Genomic DNA, 17652 nt, shown 5'->3' on the forward strand with positions numbered 1-17652 from the left:
TTCGGTGGCAGGAGGAACAAGACTTCTGGTCAGGTGACTACAGGGTTATAAACACAAAATCAAATAGTGGTAATGCAGGAGTAGGTTTAATAATGAATAGGAAAATAGGAATGCGGGTAAGCTACTACAAATAGCACAGTGAACGCATTATTGTGGCCAAGATAGATACGAAGCCCACACCTACTACAGTAGTACAAGTTTATACGCCAACTAGCTCTGCAGATGACGAAGAAATTGAAGAAATGTATGATGAAATAAAAGAAATTATTCAGATAGTGAAGGGAGACGAAAATTTAATAGTCATGGGTGAGTGGAATTCGTCAGTAGGAAAAGGGAGAGAAGGAAACATAGTCGGTGAATATGGATTGGGGCTAAGAAATGAAAGAGGAAGCTGCCTGGTAGAATTTTGCACAGAGCACAGCATAATCATAGCTAACACTTGGTTTAAGAATCATTAAAGAAGGTTGTATACGTGGAAGAACCCTGGAAATACTAAAAGGTATCAGATAGATTATATAATGGTAAGACAGAGATTTAGGAACCAGGTTTTAAATTGTAAGACATTTCCAGGGGCAGATGTGGACTCGGACCACAATCTATTGGTTATGACCTGTAGATTAAAACTGAAGAAACTGCAAAAAGGTGGGAATTTTAGGCGATGGGACCTGGAAAAACTGAAAGAACCAGAGGTTGTACAGAGTTTCAGGGAGAGCATAAGGGAGCAATTGACAGGAATGGGGGAAAGAAATACAGTAGAAGAAGAATGGGTAGCTTTGAGGGATGAAGTAGTGAAGGCAGCAGAGGATCAAGTAGGTAAAAAGACGAAGGTTAGTAGAAATCCTTGGGTAACAGAAGAAATACTGAATTTAATTGATGAAAGGAGAAAATATAAAAATGCAGCAAATGAAGCAGGCAAAAAGGAATACAAACATCTCAAAAATGAGATCGACAGGAAGTGCAAAATGGCTAAGCAGGGATGACTAGAGGACAAATGTAAGGATGTAGAGGCTTATCTCACTAGGGGTAAGATAGATACTGCCTACAGGAAAATTAAAGAGACCTTTGGAGAGAAGAGAACCACTTGTATGAATATCAAGAGCTCAGATGGAAACCCAGTTCTAAGCAAAGAAGGGAAAGCAGAAAGGTGGAAGGAGTATATAGAGGGTCTATACAAGGGCGATGTGCTTGAGGACAATATTATGGAAATGGAAGAGGATGTAGATGAAGATGAAATGGGAGATACGATACTGCGTGAAGAGTTTGACAGAGCACTGAAAGACCTGAGTCGAAACAAGGCCCCCGGAGTAGACAACATTCCATTGGAACTACTGACGGCCTTGGGAGAGCCAGTCCTGACAAAACTCTACCATCTGGTGAGCAAGATGTATGAAACAGGCGAAATACCCTCAGACTTCAAGAAGAATATAATAATTCCAATCCCAAAGAAAGCAGGTGTTGACAGATGTGAAAAGTACCGAACTATCAGTTTAATAAGTCACAGCTGTAAAATACTAACACGAATTCTTTACAGACGAATGGAAAAACTAGTAGAAGCCAACCTCGGGGAAGATCAGTTTGGATTCCGTAGAAACACTGGAACACTGAGGCAATACTGACCTGATGACTTATCTTAGAAGAAAGATTAAGGAAAGGCAAACCTACGTTTCTAGCATTTGTAGACTTAGAGAAAGCTTTTGAAAATGTTGACTGGAATACTCTCTTTCAAATTCTAAAGGTGGCAGGGGTAAAATACAGGGAGCGAAAGGCTATTTACAATTTGTACAGAAACCAGATGGCAGTTATAAGAGTCGAGGGGTATGAAAGGGAAGCAGTGGTTGGGAAGGGAGTAAGACAGGGTTGTAGCCTCTCCCCAATGTTGTTCAATCTGTATATTGAGCAAGCAGTAAAGGAAACAAAAGAAAAATTCGGAGTAGGTATTAAAATCCATTGAGAAGAAATAAAAACTTTGAGGTTCGCTGATGACATTGTAATTCTGTCAGAGACAGCAAAGGACTTGGAAGAGCAGTTGAATGGAATGGACAGTGTCTTGAAAGGAGGATATAAGATGAACATCAACAAAAGCAAAACGAAGATAATGGAATGTAGTCGAATTAAGTCGGGTGATGCTGAGGGAATTAGATTAGGAAATGAGACACTTAAAGTAGTAAAGGAGTTTTGCTATTTGGGGAGCAAAATAACTGATTATGGTCGAAGTAGAGAGGATATAAAATGTAGACTGGCAGTGGCAAGGAAAGCTTTTCTGAAGAAGAAAAATTTGTTAACATCGGGTATAGATTTAAGTGTCAGGAAGTCATTTCTGAAAGCATTTGTATGGAGTGTAGCCATGTATGGAAGTGAAACATGGACGATAAATAGTTTGGACAAGAAGATAATAGAAGCATTCAAAATTTGGTGCTACAGAAGAATGCTGAAGATTAGATGGGAAGATCACATAACTAATGAGGAAGTATTGAATAGGATTGGGGAGAAGAGAAGTTTGTGGCACAACTTGACCAGAAGACGAGATCGGTTGGTAGGACATGTTACGAGGCATCAAGGGATCACCAATTTAGTATTGGAGGGCAGCGTAGAGGGTAAAAATCGTAGAGGGAGACCAAGAGATGAATACACTAAGCAGATTCAGAAGGATGTAGATTGCAGTAGGTACCAGGAGATGAAGAAGCTTGCACAGGATAGAGTAGCATGGAGAGCTGCATCAAACCAGTCTCAGGACTGAAGACCACAACAACAACAACTATTTAGCCACATATTATAAAGAAATAATTCACCTTTGTTCATTGCAAATGGTAGCCTACTTGCACAGTCAGTTTTACTGTTCAGGGAATCTTTATCAACTGCCCAGGTTCCTTCATAAGATGTTGGATTACAGAGCCTATTGGTTGTGACACTGGCATTAACACCACTTAAACTGTTAATAACATCCTTGGGTACATCTACAACATGCATATCAGTTTCTCCCACAACACCTAATGCCTCCATTTCCTCTTTCAAGCAAACAAAATATTTTTCACCATCATCATGTATCATTAAATCTTCATTTTCCCAAATACTACAATCAGCAACCTCTCTCTCCCAAAAACTTAAAATGTTGCTTTCACACCCAAGTGTACTTAATTCTTTGCTCGTTAAATCAGTGTCAACAATTTGCTCACCTGGTTCCATCATCAGTGCATCAATTCCTAAATCATTTAAATCGTTAACCTGCTGGTCCTCTGACAAGCTACAAGCTTCTGCCCATTCATAAAATTCAACTAAGTCAATTACTTTCTCTGGCTCTTTATTACAACCAATGTGTTCATTCTTAACAGGTATTGTGTTTAGAGGGTAGTACACATTCATAAGATAACTACTCATTACTTGAGACATATCTCTTGGTGCAATGTAGTCAGTGTTATTGATCCATCTATTATCTATGCTTTTCGCCCCTACCTTGTGGATCGACAATGGAGCGCATGCTAGTTTTTTACCTCATGACTTCCCATAGCATTTTGACTCCTGGAGTCACTATGTTCATGCCAATTCCTGTTTTCAGACTCCCTGTTATTACTTCTGTTCCAGTTGTTCCCAGATTGTCCTCTTGAATGGAAATTATAGTTTCCCCTTGAATTGAAATTATTATTATTAATATTGTGACTATTTTGTTCCCTATGATGAAAACTGTTAAAATTAGTGTTTCCTCAACTATGATCCCCTCCTCTTTGTGTGTGATTGAAATAGTTTTTTGGTTTCCCCACTTTGTCTATAATCCTGTCAAGTTTGTCCACGTAGTTTAGAAATTGTTCAATGTTGTCATCTGGTCCATACACTAGGTCCCATTGCACATCTGTTGGCAACCTTCTCTTTAAAGCATCTATCTGTGTGAGCTCATCAAAGGGTTTACTCAAATGTACTAGTTTCTTCAATTGATTTTTACAAAACTATTTCATAGTCCCCTGTGCTTCTCTATAATTTGGTCCATTCAAGAACTTGCTCTTTATCCTGGCTTGTTCAGTTTCAGACCAGAACCGTTTTAAGAACTCAATTTCAAATTCTGCATAAGACATGTCCATAGAAAAATTTTGATTGGCGCATGACAAAGATTCCCCCATCCAAAAATTTTTTAACAAACTTAATTTTGAAACTTTCACTCATATTGGGCAAAAAATTGTCTCTACAACTCTGCAGAAAGTCAACAGGATGCAAACTACACTCATTAGAAAAGTTTTTAACTGGAATGTTGGATAATAAGGTACATGTGTTCATAGAAAATTTTTTGTTAGCCACATCATTGCTAAATATTTCAAACTTCTGGTTTAACTCTGATACTGTACTTTTTAATTCACTAATGTCTGTCTTAGTTTCAATCTCGTGGAGTTTTACTGTGTTACTGACTGTTTCCACTTTATCATTCACAACATTTAGTTTTGAATCTACTCTACGTTCAAGATCTACTGCCGTAGCTTTTACATTTACACAAACTGTATCTATTTGACTATTAACATTAACAAAACACTTCACATTTTTCTCTCTGTCTGTGACCAGTTCATTTTTTACAGACTGAATTTTGTTACTCAGACTAGATTTTACTTCTCCCACTTTAGATTCTACCACCAAAATCTTTGTTTCTGCCTTGCTAAGTTTCTTGTCTATCTTTGATATATTGTTGCGAAGTTTATTACCCCAAATTAAGATATTATCAAATTTTTTGTTCATAGCTCCTTCTAGACACGACACTTTCTGATTTATAACCCGAAAACTGTCCGCGACAGACCGATTCATGTTTTGCAATTGATCTTCATCAGCTTGTAAGCGGGCTGCAACTGTTTGATTTAAAGCTAACGATTGTTCCATCATTTGTAACAGTGATTTAATGTCCGACGTCTCACGTTCTGATGAATTAAGACTTTGATCCGCTTCTTTGACTGACTCATCTTCTGTTTTTATCGGCATGTCTACATCCCCAAAGAATAACAAATTTTCACAATCCCGCTGATGACCACGCTGTTTAGCACCCAAAAACCTCAACCCCCCCCCCCCCCCCCCCCCTCGATTCAGCACCACTTTCCTCTTTCACAATGGTCATTTTCGTGAAATTTCATACACAAAATAATAAAAGGAATAAACAGCACTAAATAAATGTACTTTCTTTTCAGTCTGGGTCCTCACTCGTGTGGTTAGTCCACTTTACTGTTTTGTTTCGTCTCCCTTTACTTCCATGTATAGCACTTCTTTGTACCACGTGGTCATTAGACTTCTGCAAAACAGATTTCATCAATCCAGTACATATAAATGTCTTAATTCCGGCTGAGAGCCCCCAGTTGTCATGAACCCACTCTACTGTGCAGGAAAAGTTATCTCCATAAAGACACCGTTACACTGTGGCTAATGGCTGTATAGTACTTTAGTAGAGCTGGCCATGATGTCTCCTTTGTTGATGCTGCTGAGTCTGCGTTGTCCATGTGGCTTCTCGTTGTCTAGGCGATGATTCCTTTGCTGCTCTGGGTCCAAGAAAAGGTGCGGGTTTTTTAATTATCACTGGACTATCGAAATCATGACGCAGTATTCCACAGTTTCTTTGTATCAAAAACACACTTTTATTGTCAAAACTAGATACACAACTACTCCCAACCGCGGCCAACACTCAAGTGTCCGAAAACCCGTTGTAGACCAAAGATCATGGTCATAAGCTACAAAAAACATACAATTCCAAAATCGATTATTGATCGCAACACCTAACTTAGTATTATCTTAAGCAAAAGCTTTTTTAACATGACTTTAGTGTATAATACAACAAAATGATGTATATTTGTCAGTACCATTACAACCTGCCCAATATTCTATAGGGCCCCCACCATCACGCAGAAGTGCCACAACATGCACAGCATGGGCTCAACTGAGGTCTGTAGTAGTGCTGGAGGAATTTGACACGCTGAATCCTGCAGGGCTGTCCATAAATCCAAAACAGAATGAGACGATGGAGATCTCTTCTGAACAGCATGCTGCAAGGCATCACAGATATGCTCAATAACATTGATGTCTGTAGAGTTTGGTGGGCAGTGAAAGTGTTTAAACTCAGAAGAGTCTTCCTTGAGCCAGTCTGCAGCAATTCTGGACATGTGGGGTGTTGCATAGTCCTGCTGAAATTTCCCAAGTCTGTCAGAAAGCACAATGGACATGAATGGATGCAGGTGACCAGACAGAATGCTTACATACGTGTCACCTGCCAGAATCATATCTAGATGTATCATGGGTCCCATATCACTCCAACTGCACACACCTCACACCATTACAGAGCCATCACCAGTTTGACCAGTCCCCTGCTAACATGCACAGTCCATGAATTCATAAGGTTGTGTCCATACCTGCACATGTCCATCACTTGATACAATCTGAAACAAGACTCATCTCACCAAGCAACAAGTTTCCAGTCGTCATAGTCCAATGTTGATGTTGATGGGCCCACGCAAGGCATAGAGCTTCATGTTGTGCAGTCATCCAGGGCACATGAGTGGGTCTTCAGCTCCAAAAGCCCATATCAATGATGTTTCATTGAATGGTTTGCACACTGACACTTGTCGATAGCCTAGCATTGAAATCTGCAGCAATTTGCTGAAGTGTTGCACTTCTGTCACGTTGAATGTCATCTTTGGTTCCGTTATTGCAGGATCTTTTCTGGCCACAGCAATGTCAGAGATTTGATGTTTTGTCAGACTCATGATATTCACAGTACACTCATGATGTGGTCGTATGGGAAAATCTCCAATTCATCGCTACCTCGGAGATGTTGTGTCCCATCGCTCATGTCCCGGCTATAAACTCACTTAAGTCTTGATAACCTGCTATCATAGCAGCAGTAACCAATCTAACAGCTGCACCAGACACTCGTTGCCTTACATAGGCGTTGCCAACGAAAGCGCTGTATTCTGCCTGTTTACATATCTCTGTATTTGAATACACATGCCTATAACAGTTTCTTTGGCACTTCAGTGTATAACAAATAAATGAGATTTTTGGTATGTTTACTATAAATATTGTCTTTTATTTACAGATGTGGTGCTCCTGGATCACAATTAGTGTCTTCAAAATGGGGTGTTGACTGGCCAACATACTTGGCTGGCAATAGGAATTTCATTGTTGCTCAAGTTGATGGCAGAGGGTCTGGTTTCCAAGGAAATCGGATGAGGCAACAGCTGTATAGACAGCTTGGATCTGTTGAAATTGAAGATCAAATTGCTGTGATTAAGTAAGCTGCAATCTCCATTAATTCCAATAAATACTACAAACTAAATTGCACGTTCCATAAGATTTACCATAGTTTTCATAACCTGTCATTATAACTGGCCATAAGACATGATTAAAAGACATAACTGTAAGGAACAACCTTGAAATTTAGAGATGGAGAATCTAACCTACCTCTTGCAAATTTGTCAAAGATTTTAATTAAAATAATTACCTTATCATTCAGCAGTCCGTCTCTAATTTACTTAATGCATGATGTTTACTTGGTTTATATTAACTCACAGATCACAAATCCTGCCTTGTATGTTTGAATAGGTTACAATTGCCATTTATAGCTAATAAAGCCATTTATAGTGCACATGAAGTAATGAGTATATGAACAAACAAATGCAGTTGTAAAAAGGATTTGTGAATATATTTCAACAGGTACCTAAAAGACAATCTTAAGTTTATTGATAAAGAACGGGTTGGTGTTTGGGGATGGAGTTATGGTGGATTTGCTGCAGCTATGATTCTTACTGAAGATGAGAAGGTGTTCAGATGTGGCATATCAGTTGCTCCTGTTACAAGTTGGGCTCATTACGGTAAGCTGTGTCATTGCATTCGAATATACAAGTAAGATTTTCAAAAATGGAATAGTAGCTTTCATCTTTTATACTGTTCACTTTTTATATGTGACTAAGATGTTTACCATTCCATATCATTATATCCCATAATTCATATTCAGTGGATCCCGTGCAGATGTATCTCTGGGACATGGAAAGAAGCCAAGGCTGTACATTTTATTTTAAGTACAGTGCAGAAGAATAACTTAATAGTATTAACTATACTAGTATTAGAATGCTAAGAACATCGTAACTCAATACATTAGTTTTAAAAGGCTCTTTGAAGATATCTTTTAGTGTAGTAGAAGGAGCTGTTTGGGAGAATAATCTTTTAATTCACCTGTAAATTCCACCATATCACCCATAAAATATTTAATATATTGCAGCAGCTTTTTGAGGTCATGTGTACCCATATATCTAACTGTTAAACTTACTGATGTGAAACTCTTGAAATCATAATTGAGGTTGCTTTCAGTCATTTTATTATTATCGTGTTCAGCACTATTTTTTGAGAAGTAGCAAAAGACTGTTAAGCAGAATTACATCCAGAAACAGGGACTTTCAGTGTTAGGTCTTTGGGAGTAATGGCAAGGGACAAGCAGGACCTTAGTTTTGATAGTAGAAAAGCACGTTTTCAAAAAGAGTGGATGTAATGTGTGATGGGATTCATCATGGCAAGAAAGGACAGTTTGGAGTGGGGGTGGCAAAAAAGAGAAGCAGGAGGTGGAAAGAGATAGAAAAACGAATGAGAGGCAACAAAAAAACACAGAAAAATCAGAACAATTCATATGAAAATCGTCAGAACAGACAATGGTTAACAAGAGCTAACGAGTGGGTGAGAATTTCTCACCAGAAAAGTGGTTTATACAAAACGAGAAAATGACTGATAAAGAAAAAATTGGTAGGTAAACTCATAAAAAGTGAGAAAATTTTAAAAACTGGGCAAAGAGAAAGTCATAGGAGAAAACATGAATTACTTTGTTTGGCAGATAAAGTAACCTAGGATACGGCAGTAAAATTCAATGAGAGCAGTTTAGCAAAAAACAAATGCACAAAAATGTGAAAGAATTATGTATAAAAAAAGAAAGTGGATGGTGGGAAAGAAAATAGTTGTCAAATATGGAAATAAATGGGCAAAGATGATCGGGAGAAGGCCCTGCAATGTAATGATCGGTTGATTGATTTGGGGGAGGGGACCAAACAGTGAGGTCATTTGTCCCATCGAATCAGGGAAAGATAGAAAAGGAAGTAGACCATGCCCTTTCAAAGGAACCATCCTGGCATTTACATGAAGCAATTTAGGGAAATCAGTGAAAAACCTAAATCGAGATGGCCAGATGCAGGTTTGAACCGTCATCATCCTGAATGAGAGTCCAGTGCGCTATCACTGCACCACCCCACTTGGTACACTGTAGTGAACCGTAAACAAATTGTTGTAGGCAAATTCACAAATAACAATGGAATTGTTTTATACAAATTTGTAAATAGCAGTAGACCCATCTGTGTGCACAGTAATCATTACTATAAAAGATGTAGGGGCAAAGTGTTGAAAAATGTGGATGGTACAGATAAATAAATGAACAGATTAGTTCATAAGGTAAAAACAGAGGACAGTTTGGACACATGATGAAAAAGACTGACAAGAGGGTTACATAAGAAGGAATGATGGGCACATGGGCTAATGTAACACAAAAATAATAAATTTTTGACAGTATAGTGTATTTGAATAGATATAAAGTCTATTCACCAGGTGGCAGCAGGAAAACACACATACAAAAAAAGGTTTTACTCATACAAGCTTTTGGAGCAAGTGGCTCCTACATTTGGTAGAAGAGTTGCAGGCATAGGAATATGGGTGAAGGGAAAGGAATTGGAGAGAGATAAGACAAGGGGTAGAGTTTGGAAAATTCACCCAGAAACTTTGGTCAGGGGAGACTTATTGGACAGGATGAGAAGGACAACCTGATTGTTGGGGACTGCACCAGTTGAGATGTGAAAACCTGAAAGCTTAAAGAAGGAAGACAGGATAACATGCAAGACAGAGATTACTGCTAAAGCATCATGAATGAGTTAATAACAGTGAAAAACTAAATGCACTGTATGTAACAGAAGTGGGAGAGGAATGGCAGAAAATAAACAGGTCAGAAAATGAAATATATAGTGAACTAAAATGGAGTGAGGAAAGGAGTAATTACTGTGAAGAAATGTGGAGATGGAAGAAATTAACTTAAATTAATGCCAGGTGGGTGGGGAGAACCAAGTACATTAGTGCTAGTTTTCACCTGCAGAGTACTGACAAGGGAACCTCCCCATCGCACCCACCTCAGATTTAGTTATAAATTGGCACAGTGGATAGGCCTTGATAAACTGAACACAGATCAATTGAGAAAACAGGAAGAAGTTGTGTGGAACTGTGAAAAAATAAGCAAAATACACAAACTGAGTAGTCCATGGGTAACATAAGCAACATCATGCAGAATGTGAGCCCAGGAGCACCGTGGTCCCGTGGTAGCATGAGCAGCTGCGGAACGAGAGGTCCTTGGTTCAAGTCTTCCCTCGACTTAAAATTTTACTTTCTTTATTTTTGCATAGTTATTATCTGTCCGTTCGTTCATTGACGTCTCTGTTCACTGTATAAGTTTAGTGTCTGTGTTTTGCGACCACATCGCAAAACCGTGCGATTAGTAGACGAAAGGACGTGCCTCTCCAATGGGAACCAAAAACATTTGATCGCCAGGTCATAGGTCAACCGATTCCTCCACAGGAAAACACATCTGATATATTCTATACGACACTGGTGACGGCATGTGCGTCACATGACAGGAATATGTTGTCAACCCACCTAGCTTGTACACTTGGCGAATGGGTTAAAAGATTCTTCTACCTTGCCCGATTTAGGTTTTCTTGTGGATCTGATAATCACTCCCAAAAAAGTGATGAAAACATAAGAATTTGTCACATAAACTGAAAATAAAAAATTAAACCTTTTACTCGATGGAAGATTTGAACCAAGGATCTTTCGTTCCGCAGCTGCTCACGCTACCACGAGACCACGGCGCTTCTGCGTTCCCAGTGTCCTTGATGTTGCTTATCTTCTCATGAACTATTCAGTTCATATATTTTGCTTATTTTTTCACAGTTCCACACAATTTCTTCCTGTTTTCTCAATTGATCTGTGTTCAGTTTTTCAAGGCCTATCCACTGTGCCAACTTATAACTAAATCTGAGGGGGGTGCGATGGGGAGGTTCCCTTGTGAGAAACTGGTGTCCATTGGAAGAATCCAGATGGCATGTGTGGTGAAACAGGCACCGAGGTCATAACTATCATGTTGTAGAGCATGCTCTACAACATCCTATTGTGTGTTGCTAGTATTTGTCCTCTGCCTGTGTCCTTTCATCCTAATTGATAACTTGGTGGTAGGCATGCCGATGTAGAAGGCTGAACAGTGTTTACATAATAGCTGGTATATGATGTGTCGTATCGCAGGTGGCTCTCCCTTTGATAGTATATGTTTTGCCAGTTACAGGGCTATTGGATGTGATGGTAACAGGGTGCGTAGGGCAAGTCTTGCAGCGTGGACAGTCACAGGATAGGAGCCTTAGGATAGGGAGATGGGTGCAGAAGGAGCATAGGGTCTGACAAGGGTATTGCGGAGATTGGCAGGGTGACAAAAAGCTATTGTAGGTGTGGGGGGCAGAATCTCACATGGAACTGATCTTATTTCAGAGCATGGTTTTAGGAAGTCATGGTCCTGTTGAAGTAGCTGATTAATACATTCAAGGAGAGGATAATACTGAGTGACAAGCAGTATGCTCCGAAGTTGTTTTTTGGAGGGATCAGCAGTACCAGGACTGGATGTGATGGCCTGGGAAGTGTGCTTTTGAGCTAGGCTGGTGGGGTAGTTATGTCCAGTGCAGGCTGAGGTGAGAATGGTGGTGTATTGCTGTAAAGAATCTGCATTCGAACAAATATGTTTGCTTAGGATGCTAAGGCTGTACAGAAGGCAACATTTGACAAGGAAAGGATGGCAACTGTCAAAATGTAAGTACTGTTGTTTGTTAGTGGGTTTAATGTAGACAGAAGTGTGTAGCTGGCTTTCAGTGAGAATGAGATCAAGATCAAGGGAAGTGACATGGGGTTCGGAATAGGACGATGTGAAATTGAATTGGGAGAAGGTATTTGAGATTCCAGGAATTTTAACCGCTCAACCTCACCATGAGCCCATGGGGCTAAGATGTCATCAACGTAGCTAAACCAAACCAAGGGCCAAAGGCTTATGGCTCCCAGGAAACCCCCTCTAAGTGACCCATGAAATGGTTGGTATAAGAAGGAGCCATCCTGGTTCCCATGGCTGCACCCCTGATCTGCCTGTATGTCTGCCCCCCAAAGATAAAGTAGTTGTTGGTAAGTATAAAGTTGATTAATGTGAGCAGGAAAGATGTAACAGGTTTGAAATCATGTAGGTGCTGACTGAGGAAATGTTCAGCAGCAGACAGACCATGTACATGGGGAATGTTGGTATAGAGGAAGGTGACATCAATGGTAACAAGCAAGGTGTGTGGTGGGAATGGGATGGGCATGAATTTCAGATGATCTAGAAAATTTTTGGTGTCTTTAATATAGGAGGGAAGTCCATGGATTGCTAGTGCTGATCAACTAAGAGAGATAAACATTTGGTGGGTGCTTTGAAGCCAGCAGCTATAGAATGGCCAGGATGATTGGGTTTGTTGATCTTAGGAAGAAGGAAAAGGTGGGGGTGCATGGTTTGGGTGGTGTGAGAAGTTCTGTGGGTTGAGTTGTTAGTCCTTGTGAGAGGCCTGAGGTTTTAAGGAGGGATGCAAGTGGGTTTGAATCACAGGGATGGGATCTTGATGGCAGATGCCATATGTAGAGGTGTAAGACAGCTAGAGTAGACCTTCACTAACATACTCCTGTCGGTCAAGTAACACAGTGAGAGATCCTTTTTCTGCTGGCAGGACAGTGATGGAGTCATTAGCTTTTAGACAATGCAGAGCTTGGAGTTCTGCAGATGACAGGTTAGGGTCATATTGCAGGGATCTGAGGAAGAGTTGTGAAGCAATGCTAGACATAAGAAATTCTTGGAAGGCCTGAAATGGATGATACTGAGGTAGTGGTGGTGGATCAAGTTGGAATCATGGTTGGAGCTGTTCTATGTCAGGTTTTCTGTTGGAAACGTTTTGGGTTGGGTTGCAAGTGATATTTCCAGTTGACATTGTTTGCGAGGGAAAGTAGGTCCTCACCAAAGCAGCATGATTAAATGCAGGTTCAGGGCTGAAAGTGAGACCCTTAGGTAATAAAGATAATTTAGGAGGAGAGAATGCTTTAGATGGGAGGTTGAGAACAATGTACTGTTGTGACTGGTTCTTGAGATTATGAGTTACTGTTGGTCTGGGAGGCAGTGGTGAAGGCTGTGGGATGTTACGGAGGTCAGCCAAGCTCAGTATGTAGGAGAGGAGACAGGAAGGGAAACACCACTGATGAGATGGTTTAGGAGAAGGTGGGACAGATTTTGATGTGAAGTCTGGCATGTTGTTGCAGTTTGAAGTAGTCTTGGAGATGATACAATCCAAGCAAACATGACGGGCAGATAACTGCAGCAGTTTGTAGAAAGAGGGAAGTCTGGTGGAGTCTAAATTGGCATATGAGGTAAATGGGTCACAGATTAGTCATGCAAGAGCAAGAGACTGTTGTATTTGAAACTGTAGAAGTGTCTGAAGTAGAGTAGAATTACAACCAGAAAATGGGACTTTTAGTATTAGGCCCTTGGGAGTAACTCCAAGGAAAAAGCAGGTTTCAAGAAACAGAATGTGGGACATAAGTTTTGATAGTGCAAAAGCATGTTTTCAAAAACAATGGATTTTGGGGGAGGGACCTTTACTGGTATCCATAAGCCTTCAGCCCCTTGTTTGATTTTGATACATTAATGACATCTTTGGCATATTGATTCATGGTAAGGCTGACCTGTTAAAATTCCTGGTATCTCTAAATATTTACATTTTGACAGTTGCCATCCTTCCCATATCGAATGTTCCCTACCACACAACCTTGGCATTCAAGGCAAATGTATTTGTTTGGATGCAGATTCTTTAAAGCACTATGCCTTTCTCACCTCAGGCTTCACTGGACATAACTACCCCACCAGCCTAGCTCAAAAGCACATTTCTCAGACCATCATATCCAATCTTGATACTGCTGATCCCTCCAAAAAACAACTTTGGAGCACACCACTTGTCACTCAGTATTATTCTCTCCTTGAATGTGTTAATCAGCTACTTCACCAGGGCCTTGACTTCCTAAAACCATGCTCTGAAATAAGAACAGTTCAATGTGAGATTTTGCCCACCCCACCTACAACAGCTTTATGTCACCCTGACAATCTCTGCAATATTCTTGACAGACCCTATGCTCCTTCTGCACCCATCTCCCTATCCTACTGCTCCTATCCTGTGACAGCCCCACTGCAAGACTTGCCATATGCCCCCTCTTACCACCAACTATACCAGCTCTGTAAGTGGCAAAACATATAGTATCAAAGTGAGAGCCACCTGTGAAATGACACCTCATATATGAGCTGTTATGTAAATACTGCTCAGTCTTTTACATCGGCATGCCTATCACGAAGTTATCAGTTAGGATGAAAGGACACAGGCAGAGGACAAATACTGGCAACACACAATAGCCTGTTGCAGAGTATGCTCTACAACATGATAGTTATGACCTCAGAGCCTGTTTCACCACACATGCCATCTGGATTTTTCCAAGAGACACCAATTTCTTAGTACTCAGCAGTGGAAAACTAGCACTAGAACATGTCCTTGGTTCTCCCAACCTACCTGGCATTAATTTATATTAATTTCTTCCATCTCAGCATTTCTTCACAGTAATTACTCATTTCCTCACTCCATTTTAGTTCACTACATCTTTCATTTTCTGACCTGTTTATTTTCTGCCATCCCTCCCCCACTTCTATTACATACAATGTACTTATCTTTTCACTGTTATTAACTCATTCACAATGCTTTAGCAGTAATCACTGCCTTGCATATTATCCTGTCTTCCTCCTTTAAGCTTTCAGGTTTTCACATCGCAACCAATGCAGTCACCAACAATCACTCTCACCTTCTCATCCTTTCTGTTAAGTCTCTCCTGTCTCAGAGTTCTGGGTGACTTTTGCAAACTCTATTCCTTTTCCTAAACCTCTCCAGTTCCTTTCCCTTCACCCATCTTCCTTCCCTTTCAATCCTTCTGCCAGAAGACGGAGCCACTGGCTCCAAAAGCTTGCATAGGTAAAATCTTTTTTTATATGTGTGTTCTCCTGCTGCCACTTAGTGAGTAGATTCTGTATTTATCCAATTACAGTATAGGATGATGTGTTATTCCAAAGATGCATTTGTCCGAAATAAGGTAGAAATATCTGTGTATTGCTGTATGGATGCTGGGCTGTTTAATAAGTCTTTCACACATAAATATGAGGGGGTATCCAAAACAAACTGGAATAATATTGCCATGGGCAGAGCTTGTGTAGTATGCATTTCTGCCGCTAGGTGTGTATAGCTCAACTCATTGCCAGTTCAGAGCCACCTGTATTGTTGACCTGGCTTTATCTGTTCATCTGAAGTGATTGTTTTTGCTAGCACTGTTTTGTTCTTATTTCATTTTTCACAATGGCAAATTAAGTGAACAATGTGCAGCTGTGAAATTTTGAGTAAAAATGCTACTGAATCTGTTTTAACGTTGAAAACAGCTAACAATAAGACACCATGGGAAAAACTCAAATGTATGAGTGGTTTGCTTGGTTTAAGAATGGTGACTTGTCAATTTATGACAAACCTCATTCTGGACATCCATCAACTGCCCAAATTGACAAAAACATTAAAAAAATTTGAGAGCCTGTCCTCAAAGGCCATGGAAAGACAACTGATCAACTGTCAGAGATGAGTAGGTAATCTTGGAGCACGATTCATGGAATTTTAATTGAAGATCTGGGAGTAAAAATGGTTGCTCCCAATTTGTTCCTTGGGTTCTGACTGACAGTTAAAAGGAACATCACATTGAAACATGTTGTGTTTTGAAACAACAGCTTGAAACTCATCCAGATTTTTTGGCAAAGGTGATGAGTCATGGTGTTGTGGTTATGACCTAGAAACAAAGCAACAGCCAAGACAATAGAAGACGTCATCGTCATGCCACCCAAAAAAATGTCATCAAGTCAAACCAAACAATGCTGATTTGCTTTTTTGATGCAAAGGGCATAGTTCATTCAGTGTTTGTTCCTCCAAGTCAGACCCCCAATCAAACCTTTTAATTGGAAGTTTTAAGAAGATGCCCACCTGGCCTGACTCCGTGTGACTTTTTGTTATTTCAGTGCATGAAAAGCCATTTGTAAAGATGACAACAAAAATATTTTCAACAGTACCACTTTGTTTATTCTAAATGTATATTCTACATTTATTGTTCTGTGTATTTTTTTTTTCTTTTTGATTTTATGAGATATAAAATATCTTGCATTGTATTTGTGTTTTCCTATTACATTTGGTGTATTATTTATTTTCAAGTTCCAAACTTTTTGGATTTAATTATGTGATATTTGAAATTGTTTGTACATCGTTGTTGTAACATTAATGTAAATCTGTACAATGCACAGAATTGTTTGACACTTTGATAAAGAGATATTTCTAGCTAAGTAATGACAATTATGTCTCTGGTATACTACTTCATCGTGTATGACTGAATTTGGTATTAGCAATGCTATACAATTAGCTATTAGTGAAATGTCAAAATAAAAAACAAAACAGTGGGGAGAGGGGATTTTGGGAAGAAAAAAAAAAATCTTTTTCAATAAATCTGGACGCACGATTCCAATATTCATTAAAAACCACAGAACTTTTATTTGAACTTTTCAGTGGTAGTCATTCAAAAATATTAAACTCAATTTGTTTTCAAGGGGGTGTTTCACTCCCTTAACAAATATATGGGCATCCATAGAAATATTTGTGTGTCTTATTTTGGTATACACAACAACACATTCAAATCTGTTCAAAGTCAAAGTGTAGTAGATGCTTTCATCATCTGTGTCTTCAAATCAGGAAATCTGTGTTACAAGATTGGTCAGATGAATAGCAGTATTACATTTCTCTTTTCACCAGAGAATGTTGCAATTACCCTCCACAAGTAAGGTATGATTATCATCATCTTGTCACAAACCTTAGAAATATCATAATGTGATTTATGTTGAGCACATTCAAAAATTTTTGGGAAATGAGGATGTCTGATCCACCATGCAAAAGCTGTTTCTTGAGATTCAGTTGGTAATTTTTCTCACCCAAGAACACTGTAACTTTATTACACGAAAAAGCATCAACACATTAGAGAGAAAGTACATGCAACAGACAACATACAAGTGTGTAGCAGAGCATTGCGCTCCAGCCTATACAGTCATTAGTTCTAATAGAAGCACAGATAGCATGCTGCACATGCAACTTCTGTCATACTAGCAGGTCGGATGCCCTCTAGTGGCCAAATCAAGCACAAACTTCATGAACAAACTGTGAAGTGGTGCACACACTAATTTGGTAGTTACAGCACTTCCCTTTCTTTTCGAAGAAGTTAACACTGTGCTCACACCCATTTCTTCTGTCATCAGTGTGCCGGAGAAGTTGGTTGTTGAATCACACGATGCCACATGTGCATAGGATCAGAAGAGGTATGAGCACGGACACATACAGTGCCACCCACTGTGACATATCATGTGGTAGAACAGGTGACACTGGCATTGTTCCCACTGCA

At 39.6% G+C, this 17652-nt stretch overlaps 1 protein-coding gene across 1 annotated transcript in view; it reads left to right on the top strand.

The window, feature by feature from the left end:
- LOC126416993 (inactive dipeptidyl peptidase 10-like) overlaps positions 1–17652 on the top strand; it is a 1159463-nt gene that overhangs the window by 1117572 nt on the left and 24239 nt on the right. The window contains exons 15-16 of the mRNA XM_050084879.1: positions 7049–7243; positions 7666–7823. Coding sequence (XP_049940836.1) covers positions 7049–7243; positions 7666–7823 — 353 coding nt within the window. The remainder of the gene's footprint in view (positions 1–7048; positions 7244–7665; positions 7824–17652) is intronic.

Source organism: Schistocerca serialis, chromosome 8 (genome assembly GCF_023864345.2).
Source record: "Schistocerca serialis cubense isolate TAMUIC-IGC-003099 chromosome 8, iqSchSeri2.2, whole genome shotgun sequence".
NCBI classification, from domain to species: domain Eukaryota; kingdom Metazoa; phylum Arthropoda; class Insecta; order Orthoptera; family Acrididae; genus Schistocerca; species Schistocerca serialis.